The 15,583-nt window shown below is 44.2% G+C and overlaps 1 protein-coding gene across 1 annotated transcript in view; it reads left to right on the top strand.

The window, feature by feature from the left end:
* Window positions 1-15,583, top strand: part of APOB (apolipoprotein B) — a 39,604-nt gene that overhangs the window by 12,366 nt on the left and 11,655 nt on the right. Inside the window, exons 13-25 of the mRNA XM_027966544.2 lie at window positions 102-313; window positions 575-812; window positions 1,359-1,535; window positions 2,956-3,147; window positions 3,986-4,153; window positions 4,831-5,042; window positions 7,682-7,864; window positions 9,044-9,165; window positions 11,529-11,739; window positions 12,301-12,476; window positions 12,602-12,789; window positions 13,478-13,623; window positions 14,373-14,746. Coding sequence (XP_027822345.2) covers window positions 102-313; window positions 575-812; window positions 1,359-1,535; window positions 2,956-3,147; window positions 3,986-4,153; window positions 4,831-5,042; window positions 7,682-7,864; window positions 9,044-9,165; window positions 11,529-11,739; window positions 12,301-12,476; window positions 12,602-12,789; window positions 13,478-13,623; window positions 14,373-14,746 — 2,599 coding nt within the window. The remainder of the gene's footprint in view (window positions 1-101; window positions 314-574; window positions 813-1,358; window positions 1,536-2,955; window positions 3,148-3,985; window positions 4,154-4,830; window positions 5,043-7,681; window positions 7,865-9,043; window positions 9,166-11,528; window positions 11,740-12,300; window positions 12,477-12,601; window positions 12,790-13,477; window positions 13,624-14,372; window positions 14,747-15,583) is intronic.

Here is a 15,583-nt window from a genome sequence, read left to right as displayed (position 1 = left end):
AATTAATAGAGAGAAATTCCACTTGCAAAATAAGATCAGGCATGTTTACCAGACATGTTGCATGTTCTGACAGTGATGACAGTCTCATCTTTGGACTACAGGTCCGGGAAGTCCTTCTTCAGACTTTCCTCGATGACACCTCTCCAGGGGATAAGCGGCTGGCTGCCTATCTCATGCTAATGGGGAGTCCTTCCCAGTCGGATATTAGCAAGATCACCCAACTTCTTCCTCGGGAACAGAATGAGCAAGTGAAGAATTTTGTGGCTTCCCACATCGCCAACATCTTAAACTCAGAAGATCTGTATGTCCAGGAGTAAGTAAAGTCATTTTCATGCATCTGCTGCAAGGGGCTGAAACTCCAAACCTCAATTCTGATTTAGCCACTGCCTGCCCTTTAAGGCTGTTCTTTCTTCTGGAACCAACATCTGTGTGAAAGTGCAGCAGATCTGAGCCAAGCTTTGGGGGCAAATAAAACCCAAAGAGTTTGGTAGCGATTGGAAATCCACATTGACTTGGGAATGAGAGAGTAACATGATGTATGTCAGCTCAAAATACTCTCCTTCTTTTTGTCTAGCTTGAAAAGCTTAGTGGAAGAAGCTCTGAAAAAATCTCAGCTTCCAACTATCATGGATTTCAAGAAATTCTCCCAGAGCTATCAGTTTTCCAAATTAATTTCTCTTCCATCCCTTGACCTGGTCTCAGCCAAAATCGAAGGAAATCTTATATTTGATCCAGACAATTACCTTCCTAAAGAAAGCATGCTGAAAACGACCCTCAAAGTCTTCGGATTTGCTTCAGCTGACCTCTTTGAGGTATGTGTGGTCCTGAAGCAGAGTCTTATGTCTTCTAGCCCATTCTGGCCTACATCATAAATAGTCAAGTCAAGGGAGCCGTGAGCCAGCTCCAGAGGAGCAAGAATCATCAGGCAGTGATACCGTCACTTCTTCCCTCCACCCTCTTCTTCCTGCCTCTCCACTAGGGGCCGTGTGGAGCACGACTCCTTATATGAATGGAAGTGCGATGTCTCAGAGAAGCCCTTACACCCTAAATCCAAGGGTTCAAACCCCAAATTCACCCCCGAACCAGAATCTTCAGTTTAACTATGTATCCCCTCTGAACCTTAGCTGCCTCTTCCAGGAAACAAGCACATAATAGGTTTTGTCTTGCAAGATTCTGGTGAGATTTAAATAAGACAACTCCTGTGAGTGCTCAGGTCAACTCCTGCCCAGTGTTCAGGTCAGCTCCTGCCCAGTAGCATTCACCAAGTACTTGTTTAATAAATTGAACATAAATAGGGGAATGGGAGATGGACAAACAGAGAAACCTGATGGTGTTTCTTGCCTGATTTTCTCTCTCAGATTGGTTTGGAAGGAAAAGGTTTTGAACCAACACTTGAAGCTCTTTTTGGGAAGGAAGGATTTTTCCCAGACAGTGTCAACAAGGCTTTGTACTGGGTTAATGGTAGAGTTCCTGATCGTGTCTCCAAGGTCTTGGTGGACCACTTTGGCTACACCAAAGATGATAAACATGAGCAGGTATGTTTTACTTATCCTTTCAAGGAAAGCTTTGGGTCTCAATGCGAAAATGTCCTTATCTAAGCCTGGAAATCATCAAAACACTATCTAACCAAAACGACAACTATGGCTATTGCTAACCAGTCCAGTGGGAATAAGAGGCAGTATCCTCTGCAGTGACGGGCCTTTTGGAGATTCAGTCTACCCAGAGTCCAGGCTCATTAGAGGCTCACTAGTATAATGATTAACAGTGTGAACTCTGGGGCATGGGTTTGAAATCTAACCTCACTCTCTTCAAGCTCTGCATACCTGGGCAAGTTGCTTGATGTTATATCTGTTTCCACATCCCCAGAATGCTAATAATAACTTATATCCTTCACAAGGATATTTAAAGACTAAATGAATTAAAGTATGTAAAAAGGTAAACAAAGCCCCTGACTCTTGTGTTGATTATCCAAGAAGCAGATACTATTATAATTTTCAAATTCATATTTTCACTATTATTAACTACTTTCTTTGGCTCTCACCCACATCTGTGCACTAGCTAATGCAGGCAGAATCCTCTTTGAAGTTGGCATAAGCCTCCACTTAAGGAGCAGAAAATAGATTGTGTGATCTGGACCATCTTATTCTTTAACTCTTTGCTGTCCAAAGCATGGTCCAGTCATCAGCATCACAGCAACCCTTGTTAGAAATGCAGGTTCTCAGGCCCTACTGGGCTCTACGGAATCAGAACTTGCATTTGAATGAAAACCCCCAAGTAACCAGTATACACATTTCAATTTGAGAAGCAGGGTGGTAATTTACTCCCCAATGCTCACCTCCATCTCCTAATTTACTCACCTCCACTTAAGGCTGAGGGTCTTTGATCTGTTTTGGTTTCTCAATCACTCTTTCAGCATCAGTCTATGGAATTCTTATCTCTAAGAACTTACCTAGATCAGAGCTTCCCTAGATGAGATGTGTTTCAAGCTTTTGGCCAATGTATACATCAGCTGTGCTTTCCCAGGAAATCCCTAGTGTTTTCCTTTGTTGGAGGAGAGAAGGAGTAAGCAGGGGAGGGGATGGGGGACAGAGGATCTTCTAATCTTGGGGAGCCATAGGGATCCTGGCATGCTGGAGAACAGAGATCACCTACGCCTACATCATAGATCACTTGAATGCCTCCATCATTCAAGAACAGTGTGGAAGCACCATTGTCCCTGACGAGACCTTAGATTTTTTTGTTGTTGTTGTTGGTTTTTTTTTAATGTCAGTTTGGAGGAGCTGTCTATCTTTTGGTAAAAGGTGGGGGCCTGGTTTCAGTGTCTGCCCCCACGTCCCCACCATGAGGGTTTATGTTTAGGCTCATCACAGCTGTAATAGGGAGGTCCCACACCTTAACCTAAGGGTGTTTGACAGCACTCACACCTCACTAGACATTTTGTTGTTAAAATCCCAGGACATGGTCAATGGAATCATGTTCAATGTTGAGAAGCTGGTCAAAGATCTGAAATCCAAAGACTTCCCAGAAGCCAGAGCCTACCTCCGCATCTTGGGAGAAGAGCTTGGCTTTGTCAAACTCCACGACCTCCAACTCCTGGGGAAGTTGCTGCTGAAAGGTGTTCATACCCTGCAGGGGATCCCCCAGATGGTAAGTGGACCGTCATAGGGTGATGGGTTAGCCTGGGCTCTTTTGAGATCTCCCAGACTCCCTTATGATCCCAGTCATGCAGACCAGAGAAAGTGCTTGCGCTTCCTTCAGAGAGGCAAGTTTGTCTTAAATGTCAGTGAAGAAAATTCCTGGATTCCTAAGGAACTGATAACATTTAGAAATTCAGCTATTCATCATGTATCTATTAACAGCATTCATTTGTTCATTTAATATTTAATATTCCCTTTAATATTTAAATGATGAAGTGATTATGAAACAAAGTATGTAGAAAACTTCAGTCCCTTGTCTAAATATTCATAATTATTAGTTTATTTAAAAGGGAGAAAATATCCAAATATACTCCCTAGGATATACATAAAAGAGATCTCGAGTTATTTTCCAGAGGTGTTATAAAGAATAAATACTAATGCATACTGATATGTCCATCATCTAAATAGCTCGTCAGTTTTAGAAAACTGGTTTCACCATAATAAATTGTGCTGCAAGTATTCCAACACCAAATAATCAGAATTAAGTCATGCCATGCAATGATACTTAAAGTTCACAAATCTCAGAGGCCCAGAAATAGTCTGAAATGCTCTTTGAATCCCCAGTTGAAAGTGACATGATGTCTACCCAGGGAAAATTTTTATATTCCAATTTGTTGAAATCAATAATCATTCATCTTTATTTTTTAAGCTATTCAGCTAATTAAAATATGCTGGTCTCTTTCACTCTGGATAAAGAAGAATAACTATTGTCTGACATGGGGGAGGCTGCATTTCGGAAAGTCTGCTTCAATGAGGCTTACTTTTACTCTCTCCTCTATGATATATAGATTAAAGAGCTCGTAAGGAAAGGTTCAGCAAGTGACTTGTTCCTTCACTACATCTTCATGGACAATGCCTTTGAACTCCCCACTGGACTTGGATTACAACTGCAAGTGTCCTCCTCCGGCATCATCACTCCCGGACTCAAAGCTGGAGTGAAACTAGAAGTAGCCAATGTAAGAATCTGTTCACTTTCCTCCAGGGCAGATGTCTTGTGCAATTTTAAAAGGTGTTTGCAATTCAAGGTGAAGTGCGTCATCATTGGAATCACCTCATTAACTTTTCTTTTTTTAATTGACTTTTAAATTTAATTGGAGGAAAATTGCTTTACAGTGTTGTGTTGGTTTCTGCCATACGACATCGTGAATCAGCCTTAATTATACATATATCACCTCCCTCTTGAACCCCACTCCCCTCCCCCTACTCCACCCGTCTAGGTCATCACAGAGCACCAGGCTGGGCTCCCTGTGTTATACAGTAACTTCTCACCAGCTATCTATTTTACACATGGTAGTGTGTATGTGTTGATGAACATTAGGCTTCCACCAGGTTGCACCTAGCAACTTCCGCTCAGGCATGGCCATAACGTGAGAACTAAGTGTTTCGGTCATCTTTGTATCCTGTTATGCTTAATGTTAACTTGGGCACTTCCTGGTCCTGGGTATCAGTCTGGCCCTGAAGGACTGAGAACATGGCTTTTCCTCCCACAAACACATCTCAGTAATGCTTCCTCTGGTGTGAGCCATCCAGAGATTCTTCCCAGAAGTGGGAAGCTGGTTGGGGGACTGGTGATCTGACTGCAGGGGACTGAGGTTATTGAACCAAGCTGATTAGGTCATTGTCTGACTTACAGATGCAGGCAGAACTGGTGACAAAGCCATCTGTGTCTGTGGAGTTTGTGACAAACATGGGCATCGTCATCCCAGACTTTGCCAGGAGCGGGGTGCAGATGAACACCAACTTCTTCCATGAAACAGGCCTGGAGGCGCGAGTAGTCCTAAAAGCCGGGCAGCTGAAGTTCATCATTCCTTCTCCCAAGAGGCCAGTCAGGCTGTTCAGTGGCAGGTAATTCTTTCATTTAGGTCTGACCAGCCAGCTTGATAGAAGAAATTATGACTGCAGGGTTTGGCCAAGCTACACAGTTGATTGAGAAAATTCAGGCCCCAGTGGATCTTGATGGGAGGGGCGGGGAATGGGGTGAGAGAAGGTACTAGATTACCTGTCCTAGACTCACTGCATAATTACAGTTTCCTAGACATTTCATATTTCACTAAGCTGAGACTTCAGACCTACTGATTAACTAGTTGCTATTAGATTGTATTTTCTTGTGTGATTTCTTTTGAGAATGAAAAAAAAAAAACACACTAGCTATAGAGAAAACATCCTTGGGAAATGAATATTTTTCCCAAGAAAAATACCAAAGGACATACTGATCTACAATGGCAAAAGTGGACATCTACAGTGGATAAAGCATGAAAGTCCTAATCTACTGACTATGGAGGCAACCTCCTATTAGAGCTCCGTGGTCAATAAAATCCTCAAACATGGATTTACCTTAGTGTTTCCATATTTTGGACACTTTTTAATTAATAATTATTATGTTCACTGAACTCTAACCCTTGAATGCTTTGCAAGAGTGTTATCAAATATAAGACAAATGGAGACCATTTTACTCTCATTCTCTTTCTGCCTACACAATAAAACTTATATAAGGACACATTAATTTATCAATTCAAACATAGTGAGATAAGCAGGGACTGTCAAGGGAAGGCTGAGTTAGAGGAAGCAGGAGAGGACCATGACGTTGTGTATTGTGGAGCCTGTGGCAGTTAGAGAAAGCATTCTGGAGAAAGCCACACTGCAGCTGATCCCTGGAAGCCGTGTGGGAGTTACCCAGACAAAAGAGAAAAGAATGAATGTTCCCAGGCAAAGAGAAAAGCACGTGCAGGGACCTGAAGGAAAAATGTGGTTCCAGGAACTATAAGAAAAGTTCCATGTGGTCAAGTGCATGGGAAATACAGTGAAAGAGGACATGAGAGGCTGCAGGGGTCAGCCTTGTGAGCCATCTTCAGGAGTGTGGGCTCTTCTGAAGGCAAAAGGGTTGAAAGTGGGTGTGTAAATGAAGTAAGTTTGGTGTTTTAGAAAACTCTGACTCCGGAGTCGGAGATGGGTTGAGAGGAGGCATGGCCAGAGCAGGAAGATGAGTCAGGAGCCTGGTTACAACCGCAGGCTGGGGGAGATGGTAGTGCTGCACCTGAGGAGGGCAGGCAGACAGAGCAATGAACTGACCCCAGAAATCCTTAGGAGGTGGGAACTTGGTGATTGACTGGATGCAGGGAGTGAGCAGGGGGGCAGGGTGAGGAAAAAGAAGGAGTCAGAGGTGCTCATCATTGAAACAGAGCCTAAAGAAGCAAAGCAGTTGGTGAGGGGGATAGGAACAAATGCCATTTTCAACACACTGGCTTGGAAGTCCTGGGAGACTGAGATACCCAGCTGTGGTCAGATCCATGGGTCTGAGCTCAGTGCGAAGGTCTGAACTATAAATACATATCTGGGCATCACTGGCACATAGAGGTTGTTGAAATCAAACAGTGATTCGTGTAGAGTAAGGCATGAGGGACTAGGACAGGAACAGATAGAATATATACACGTAAAAGACGCATATGCAGCAGAGAGTGATAAGGGGTGACCAAAGCCATGAACGGTCACAGAAGCCCGGGAGCAGCCACAGGGGTGGATCACCCACAGAGGGGGCATCACTGGCACTCAGGGTTCCAGCCCACCAGCAAAGGTTGGTCTCAGCGCACCCCTAAAATGAGAAAACAGCCCTGAGAAAAGAATATCATATATCAAAGAGACCATCCTTAGGTGGAATCAGGACATTATGAAGTACTCTTGCACTTACTGATTTTTTAAGAGCATACTGGGGAGGAGGATACCAGATATTTTCAGATCTAGTTCAGACTCTAAAGTCTTAATCTGGCCATTAGTGAGCAACTCTGCTGAATGTTCCCAAGAGATCAAAGAAGACAAAGCCGGAAAGTGTCCATTGGAGGTGACTGGAGATGCTGATGAAGGCAGTTGCAGAAGCAGCAGGAGGGTGGCCGTCAGACCCCTGTTCAGGAGAAGGGTGTTGAATGAAAGTGGTGACTACAGAGGCAGACAGATTTCTTGATTGCGAGGGAGACAAGAGGGGGCTAGAAGGGCAGGAAAGGGGTGTGGAGTGTGTGTACGCAGTGGGAAAAGAGACTTGAGTATGTTTAACACTGGTGGAGAAAAGCTAGTGGAGAGGGATTTCAGGTGAAAAACAAGTCGGACACCTTTAATCTGCACTTTAGGAAGGAAGGGGCAGCCATGAAGTCAGGTCCCAGTGACCATTACTGACCTCTCTGAGTCTCTTTCATCTGTAAAAAGGAGACTCTTAATTCCTACTGTCATGGAAACTACAGATAGGAAATGTGACCAACTTATTGCAGTGTCTTAGTGCAAATTGTTTTGGGAAATGTTAAGAGTCACAGGGTTGTTCGCCTTATTGATGTTCTTCTTACAGTTCTGGGTTTCTGAGTAAATCAAAGCATTTGAGGTGGATATGAACATAGGGAAGATAGGGAGCAGGGTAAGGGGGCATTTGCATTGGGAGAATCAGTGATGTTCATTTCAATGGCTTGAAAATAACTAGGTTTTTTTTCCCCTTCTTCGACTAGTAACACATTGCATTTGGTCTCTACCACCAAAACGGAAGCGATCCCACCTCTCATTGAGAACAGGCAGTCTTGGTCAACTTGCAAACCTTTCTTCATTGGCCTGAACTATTGCATCATGGGTGCTTACTCCAATGCCAGCTCCACAGACTCTTCCTCCTACTACCCGCTGACTGGGGACACCAGGTCAGAAATGCTCAGTGTCTCTGCCCAGCATCTGCTCACCTCCTAGATTATGACCACCTCGCAGGGCTTCCCATGTGGTGCTAGTGATAAAGAATCTGCCTGCCAGTGCAGGAGACACACAGGCATGGGTTCCATCCCTGGGTGGGAAAGATCCGCTGGAGAAAAAAATGACAACCCAGTATTCTTGTCTGGGAAATCCCATGGACCAAGGAGCCTGCTGGGCTACAGTCCAGGGGGTCACCCAGAGTTGGACATGACTGAGCGTTCACATGCAAGCAGGGCCAAGGAAGAACACTGTGTGTTGTATTGCCATGTGACCAGCCTCAGGAACTTGCTCTATGCCTTGGTTATTTAGAACTGTGGTCCTTTGCCCTACACACAAGAAGGGTACCTACCTAACCTTTGTGGCTAGGTTTTGGCATCTCCACAGGTGGAGAGGAGAGGGCAGTGTTGGAAGGTGAGGTGTCATAACCCCTAGGGAGGTCTTAGCTCCAAAAATAAACAAAGGAAATTTTATCAAACTCCCTCAAGGAAACTGTACCCACTGCCACTGAGAATCACTCCTTTAAAAGCATCTCTTTGTAGGTGGTGCCCCCTTTTTCTCCCTCATGCATTAGAGGAGGAGATCATAGACATATGCTGATTTCCTCCCAGTTCAGTATCCATGTTCCCATTACCTCCAGACACACTGGTAAGATCTTTCTTGAAGCCATTCCCACTCCGTGGCTTCCCTTGTGGCTCAGCTGGTAAAGAATCTGCCCACAATGCGGGAGACCTGGTTTCAATCCCTGGGTTGGGAAGATCCCCTGGAGAAGGCAAAGGCTACCCACTCCAGTATTCTGGCCTGGAGAATTCCATGGACCTTATAGTCCATGGAGTCGCAGAGTCAGACACAACTGAGCGACTTTCACTTCACTTCCCACTCCTTATTCTCAGCTTTGCTGACTTAACCAGCCAACCCCTGCTGGTCCAAAAACCCCAGGCATCCTGGGATTTGCCCTTGCCTTGGGCTTTTGGAGGAAATGAAGGGACCTTAAAGATCATCATTAGTTAAGGACAAGAGACAGGGTTAAATAAGGACCAGATTTTTGTTGCAACTGGGGCCGAGTTGTTTTGGCGATGATATTATCATCACGAAGGCTCTAACGTTATGCATCACATGCATTGTAACATCTTTAGATTTGAACTGGAACTGAAGCCCACAGGAGAAGTGGAACAGTATTCTGCCAAGGCATTTTATGAACTCCGGAGAGATGGTGAAGCCTTGGTGGACATGCTGAAGCTTGTAACTCAGACTGAAGGCAAGTATGCAGAAAAGGTCCCTTCCATCTCCGCCCTCAGTCTCAAGTCCAGGACTCACAAGGAGAACACATTTCATTTAATGTATTCAACAGATAGTTACTGAGTGCTGGTTAAGTGTCAGGCCTGATCTAAGAGCTGAAGATAGAATAGTAAACAGAGATAAAGGCACTGTCTTTTGTGGAGTTTATAGTAAACAACCAAACAAGTAAATATTCAGAAGGTCAGATTTCTGCTGGGGAGAATAGCACAGAGGGGCCTAGGGGAGGTCAGGAGTGGCAGCCAGGAGAAAGGGTAGGGGAAGCCAGTGCCATTTGGAATGAAAAGGGAAGCTCTCACTGGTAAAGGGAGCATAAACAAGAGGCCTGAAAGAGGTAAGGGGATAATGTAAAGACTGAGGGGCCAGCTGGTGCAAAGGTCCTGGGGCAGGTGCATGGCCTCTGTTTGAGGAAAAGGAAGGAAGTTGGTATGGCTGAATCAGAGATCAGGGAGGAAAACTATAGTAGATGAAGTCAGAGAAATAGGGGCAAGGCAAAGGATGGTCATGTAGGCTGTGTAAGGATGTTAGTTTTTACAATGAGTGAAGTAAGCTACTATTTTTTTAAATTGAAGTATACTTGATCTAAAATGTGTTACTTTCAGGTGTCTAGCAAAGTGATTCGGTTATATATATATATACTTTTTCAGATTCTTTTCCATTATAGATTATTACAAGATATTGACTATAGTTCCCCGTGTTGTACAGTAGATCCTTTTTTAATCTCTTTTATATATAATACTGCGTATCTGTTGATCTTAGACTCTTAATTTACCCATCCACCCCTTTTGGTAGCCATAAGTTTTTTTTTCTGTGAGTCTGTTTTATCAGTAAATTCATTTGCATCATTTGCTTAGATCCCACATGTTAGTGATATCATATGATATTTGTCTTGCTTTGTCTGACTTATTTCAGTTAGAACAAAATCTCTAGGTCTATCCATGTTTCTGCATATAGCAATGTTTTATTCCTTTTTATGGCTGGGTAGTATTCCATTGTATGTGTATACCAGATCTTCTTTATCCATTCATCAGTTTGTGGACATTTAGGTTTCTTTTATGTCTTCACTATTGTAAATAGTGCTGCTATGAACATTGGGGTTCATGTATCTTTTCAAATTAGGTTTTTTGTATAATTTGGGTATATGCCCAGGAGTGGGATTGCTACATCATATGTTTATAATTTTTAGTTTTTTAGGGAACCTCCATACTATTCTTCATAGTGGCTGCATCAATTTATAGCCCCATCAACACAGTAGAAGGGTTCTCTTTTCTCCATATCCTATCCAGCATTTATTATTTTTAGACTTCTTGATAATGGCCATTCTGACCAGTGTGAGATGACATCTCACTGTAGTTTAAAAACAAAAGGAAAACAAAACCCACAGGAAAGGGGGTACTCACAGGGAATATGGATGGAAAAAAAAGTCATTTAACAATTTTACAAGAGACGTAAAATGGGTAAACCTGTGAACTGAAGGAAACCTGGGAATCTTGTGACAAAGAAGGGAGGAGCTGGGAGAGAGGCAGGCAGGGCATAGTGGCAGGGAGCCAGGAAGGATGTCATAGGCAGATCCTCATACGGAGATGTGTGCCTGCCAGAGCCAAGCCTTTACTGATCCCTGAAGATGCTAAGTGTTTCTCATGTCAGGCCCTTTGCACTTCTGATTTCCTCTGCCTGGACAGCTCTCCCCATAGGGTACAGCCTGGCTCAGCATCTTTCTCATTTTTATTTATTTGGCTGTGCCAGGTCTTAGCTGCGGCATGCAAGATCTTTAGTTGCCACATGCGAACTCTAAGTTGTGGCATGTGGGATCTAGTTCCCTGACCAGGGATGCCACCTGGGTCCCCTACACTGGGAGCTTGGAATGTTAGCCAATGGACCACCAGGGAAGTCCCTCACCCTCTTTCTTCATTCAAGCCTCTGCCTGCATATCCTCTTATCAGAGCTTCTCTGGCCACCACGCATGAAACAGCACCTCTTCTGTCCTTGTCTGTCCTTTATCATCTTATCCAGTTTTACTTTTCATCTTAACATTTATTACCACCGAACTTGCTTATTGTCTGTACACTTCCCACTGGAATGTCAGCTCCATGAGGACTGGGAATCCCAGTGCCAAGAGCAGTGCCTCGCCCATGATAAGTAATCAGTAAATGTTTACAAGCTGAACACATGTCCAGGTACCCTAGACTTAAAAATTTAAGGTAAAATCCCTGAACTGTGTCCTCAGTTGAGTGCATTAAGTTCTGGAGGTTTCTCTGCCTTGTTCTCTTTTCTTCCTATACGGAGCTGATGAATACATATCTTGACTCTTGTATGCTCTCCCAGGTGTGAAGCAGACCGAGGCTACTTTGCTGTTCAGATACAATCGGCAGAGTAAGACCTTGTCCAGTGAACTCCACATTCCAGATTTTGATGTTGACCTTGGGACAGTCCTCAAAGTTAGTTATGACCCTTCTAAGGAAAAGAAGTCTTACAAGCTCACCCTGGACTTTCAGAACAAGAAAATCACTGAGGTCACCCTCACTGGCCACATAAGGTAAGGAACTCTCCAGGGGGGTCTGGCCAGAGCTATGGACCCTCCTGGCTCTGCCCTTTCTTCCTTTTCAGCTTTAAAGCTGACCAGGCCAGGGGTACCCACAGTCCACAGTGCAAGGGACAGATAGAACCCTCGTCATTCTGACTCTCTGCTCATGTCTGGTTGGACCGGCCTGACATTCACTGGTATTACTATTCATGAGGCACTGTGCTGGGCACTTTAATTATCTCAGCCCTCGTGATAAACTGCAAGGTAGGTATGAGTTTCTCTGTTTTATAGATGAGGGAATGGCAGCTCAGAGGGGTTAAATAATTTGGCCAAGACAGCAGAGATAGTAAAGGGTAGAGCAGGATTCAGTTTTTGAAAACCTCTCCCCTACCTCCCTGGAAAGTCCTGAATTTGTGCCGAGTTAGCTTTAGAAGCTGAGGAGTTTAATCTCTGGTCACTTCTTTGAGCCATTCGTGTATCTTGTTTTCATCACCACAAATAGAACCCATGTTTCATCCTGCGTATCTCCTTGGAATGAATGGAATCATTAATGTACCTTTTCTTTTTCAACAGCTATGACAGGAGGGAAGAAGGCAAAATCAAAGGTGTGATTTCCATACCCCGTTTGCAAGCGGAAGCCAGAAGTGAGATTCTCAGCCTCTGGTCTCCCTCAAAACTGCTCCTTCAGATGGACTCCTCTGCCACGGCTTACGGCTCAACAATATCCAAGAAGGTGGCGTGGCGTTATGGTGTGTATGTCTCTCCTACGTGAGCACACCCAAGAAGAGCTCCGTGTACTTGAGGGCAGTGCTGACAGCCGTAGGTAGGGACTGACCTGGTGCTCTTGACAGCTATTTCCCGTGTGTGTTTTCAGATGGAGAGAAGATTGAATTTGAATGGAACACAGGCACCAATGTGGATACTAAAAAAGCAACTTCCAATTTCCCTGTGGATCTCTCTGCTCTTCCTAAAAGCTTGCATACGTATGCCAATATTCTCCTGGATCGCAGAGTTCCTCAGACAGACCTGACTTTTCGGCACATGGGTTCCAAATTAGTTGCTGTGAGTACACATCAGCCAGTCAATAAATACACAGTGATAATTACATAGTCAACCCTACATTAGGTGAAAGAGAATATCCAATGATGGACAAGGTATGCTTCCCACCTCCAGGGAATTCCTGGGGAGAAAAAGAAGCATTGACATGCGCACTCTAGTTGTTTAGGTGTTAAGTCTTGTCCAACTGTTTTGCAACCCCATGTACTATAGCCCACCAGGCTCTTCTGTCCATGGGATTTCCCAGGAAAGAATACTGGAGTGGTTTGCCAACTCCAGGGGATCTTCCTGACCCAAGGATTGCACTTGCCTCTCCTGCATTGGCAGGCAGGTTCTTTACCACTGAGCCACCAGGGAAGCCCTTAATATGCACCTAGTTACCCAGTTACATAAGGCTGTATGTTTTAAATACCAAATGAATACTAAGCAGAAGAGTTACCTGTGCCTAAGACATCACAGGGAACTTCAGCATACTGGCTAGAGGGTTGACTATGCTATGCATTCCTTTTATAAAATACAGGAAGAGATGAATTACTGCCAACCAAAATTAAATAATTTTTATGATTTATATTTTAACTTTGAGTATATCATCCTGCTTAGTGATAGAAGTGTCAAATTTGGATTATCACCTAATGTGAACTGAGTTTGATGCCTGTCCGTACCTACTGCTTTTAAAACTCCTGTTATTTTGTAGGCAGCAAGCACCTGGCTCCAGGAGACATCCAGGAGTCTTCCTTACGCCCAGAATATACAAGATCAACTCAGTGGCCTGCAAGAGTTGTGCCTCCAGAAAATGAAATTGCCAAACTTCTACATCCCAGAAAACCTCTTCTTGAAAAGGTGAAAAAATGAACCAGAAAAATTTCTTGAACCATGAGACATAAATGGAAGATTTTACTTAGCATGATTTAGGCCTTTTTTCAATTTACATTTTTAATGGAAGTGATGTGAGCATTTTATTAGTAACTGTAGCATAAATGCTATGGCATTTTTGCATTAGTAAATATGAGGTCAGAATGTGAGCACCAACCCAGTTAAAAAAAAAAAAAATCCTAAGAAAGTAATTAGGAGATTCTAGTACTCTGTCCCTAAGATGTTTCACAGGTTATGAAACGCATTTGCAGGTAAGTGATTGTGTCACTGTAAAGACAAGAAAAACTATGACTTGGGCTTTATGGTAAAGAACCTGCCTGCTAATGCAGGAGCTGTAAGAGATTCCAGTTCTATCGCTGGGTCGGGAAGATTCCCTGGAGGAGGGCATGGCAACCCACTCCAGCATTCTTGCCTGGAAAATACCATGGACAGAGGAGCCTGGCAGTCCACAGGGTCGCAAAGTGTCAGACACGACTGAAGCAACCTAGCCCACACAACTATGACTTAGACGGATGGTAGTCATAAGGACACAGCTCTTGGAAGGGATTTGAATGAATCCGAGTGTTTGATAGGCAGGGATTAAGACCAAGGACTCCAGGTCTTGAGCAGCGTGCAGTACTGGATTGAGAACGGGACACCTGCACTGTTTGAAAGGTCAGGAGGCAGCGAAGTCCTTGCCGTCTGACTGTGGGCACTGTCTTTGCTCTTCATTTCAGCGACGGTCGGATCAAATACACCTTGAACAAGAACAGTATGGAAATTGAGATCCCGTTGCCTTTTGGTGGCAGATCCTCTGAAGATCTAAAGATGTTCAAGACGATTCAGACTCCAGCCCTCAACTTCCAGCCTCTGGGATTCCGCCTGCCGTCGCAAGAGTTCCAAATCCCCACTTTTACCATCCCCCACTTGTATCCGCTGCGGCTGCCCCTCTTGGGTGTGCTAGACCTCTCCACAAGTATCTACAGCAACTTGTACAACTGGTCTGCCTCCTATACTGGCGGCAACACCAGCACGGACCACTGGAGCCTTCAGGCTCAGTACCACGTGAAGGCGGATTCTGTGGTCGACCTGCTCTCCTACCACGTGCAAGGTGAGCCATGCTCACGGGGAGGGTCACAGAACAGCTTCACTGCATGTCCCAGTGGGAGAACCTCCTCTAGGAAGGGAAAAACTTCCTTACAGATATTTTTCTTGCTACTTGGAACCCTGTTCTTTTATTATTATTATTATTTTAATTGAAGGATAATTGTTTTCCAATATTGTGTTGGTTTCTGCCAAACATCGACATGAATTGGCCATAGGTATGCCTATGTCCCCTCCCTCTTAAACCTCCCTCCCAGCTCCCTTCCCGCCCCTCCCCTCCAGGTTGTTACAGAGCCCCCAGTTTGAGTTCCCTGAGTCATACGGCAAATTCCCATAGCTGTCTGTCTTACATATGGTCATGTATATGTTTCCATGTTACTCTCTCCATATATCCCACCCTCTCCTTCCTCCCCCTCCACCACCTTGTTCATAAGTCTGTTCTCTATGTCTGTGTATCCACTGCTGCCCTGCAAATAGGGAACCCTATACTTTTTCTTTCCTACCTTTATCCCTCCCTGCCTCTCTTCTTTTGGAAATATTTATTAAACACATATGTATCAAGTATCCTACTAGGCAGTAAGAGAGAAAATGAACAGATAAACTAGCAGTTAGATTTCAGTGTGAAAGATGCTGTGATACAGTCTAGGTATAAAGTGGAGGCACTTGAAAGGGAAACCCAGCAAGGTCTATGGTAGTCAGGGAGGGCTTCTGGGAGGAAGGCCTTTTGCTGTCAGATTTTATGCTCACACTACAGATAGAGGAGACTGTGGCACAACTGACCCAGACCAGTGGGACTTTATTACTGAAAGCCTTTCACCATAGAAATTGTTCTGGAGATGCATGA

This window comes from Ovis aries, chromosome 3, assembly GCF_016772045.2.
Source record: "Ovis aries strain OAR_USU_Benz2616 breed Rambouillet chromosome 3, ARS-UI_Ramb_v3.0, whole genome shotgun sequence".
NCBI classification, from domain to species: Eukaryota; Metazoa; Chordata; class Mammalia; order Artiodactyla; family Bovidae; genus Ovis; species Ovis aries.
Note: the sequence above shows the minus strand (reverse complement) of the source record. Positions and strands in the feature narration are given on the sequence as shown.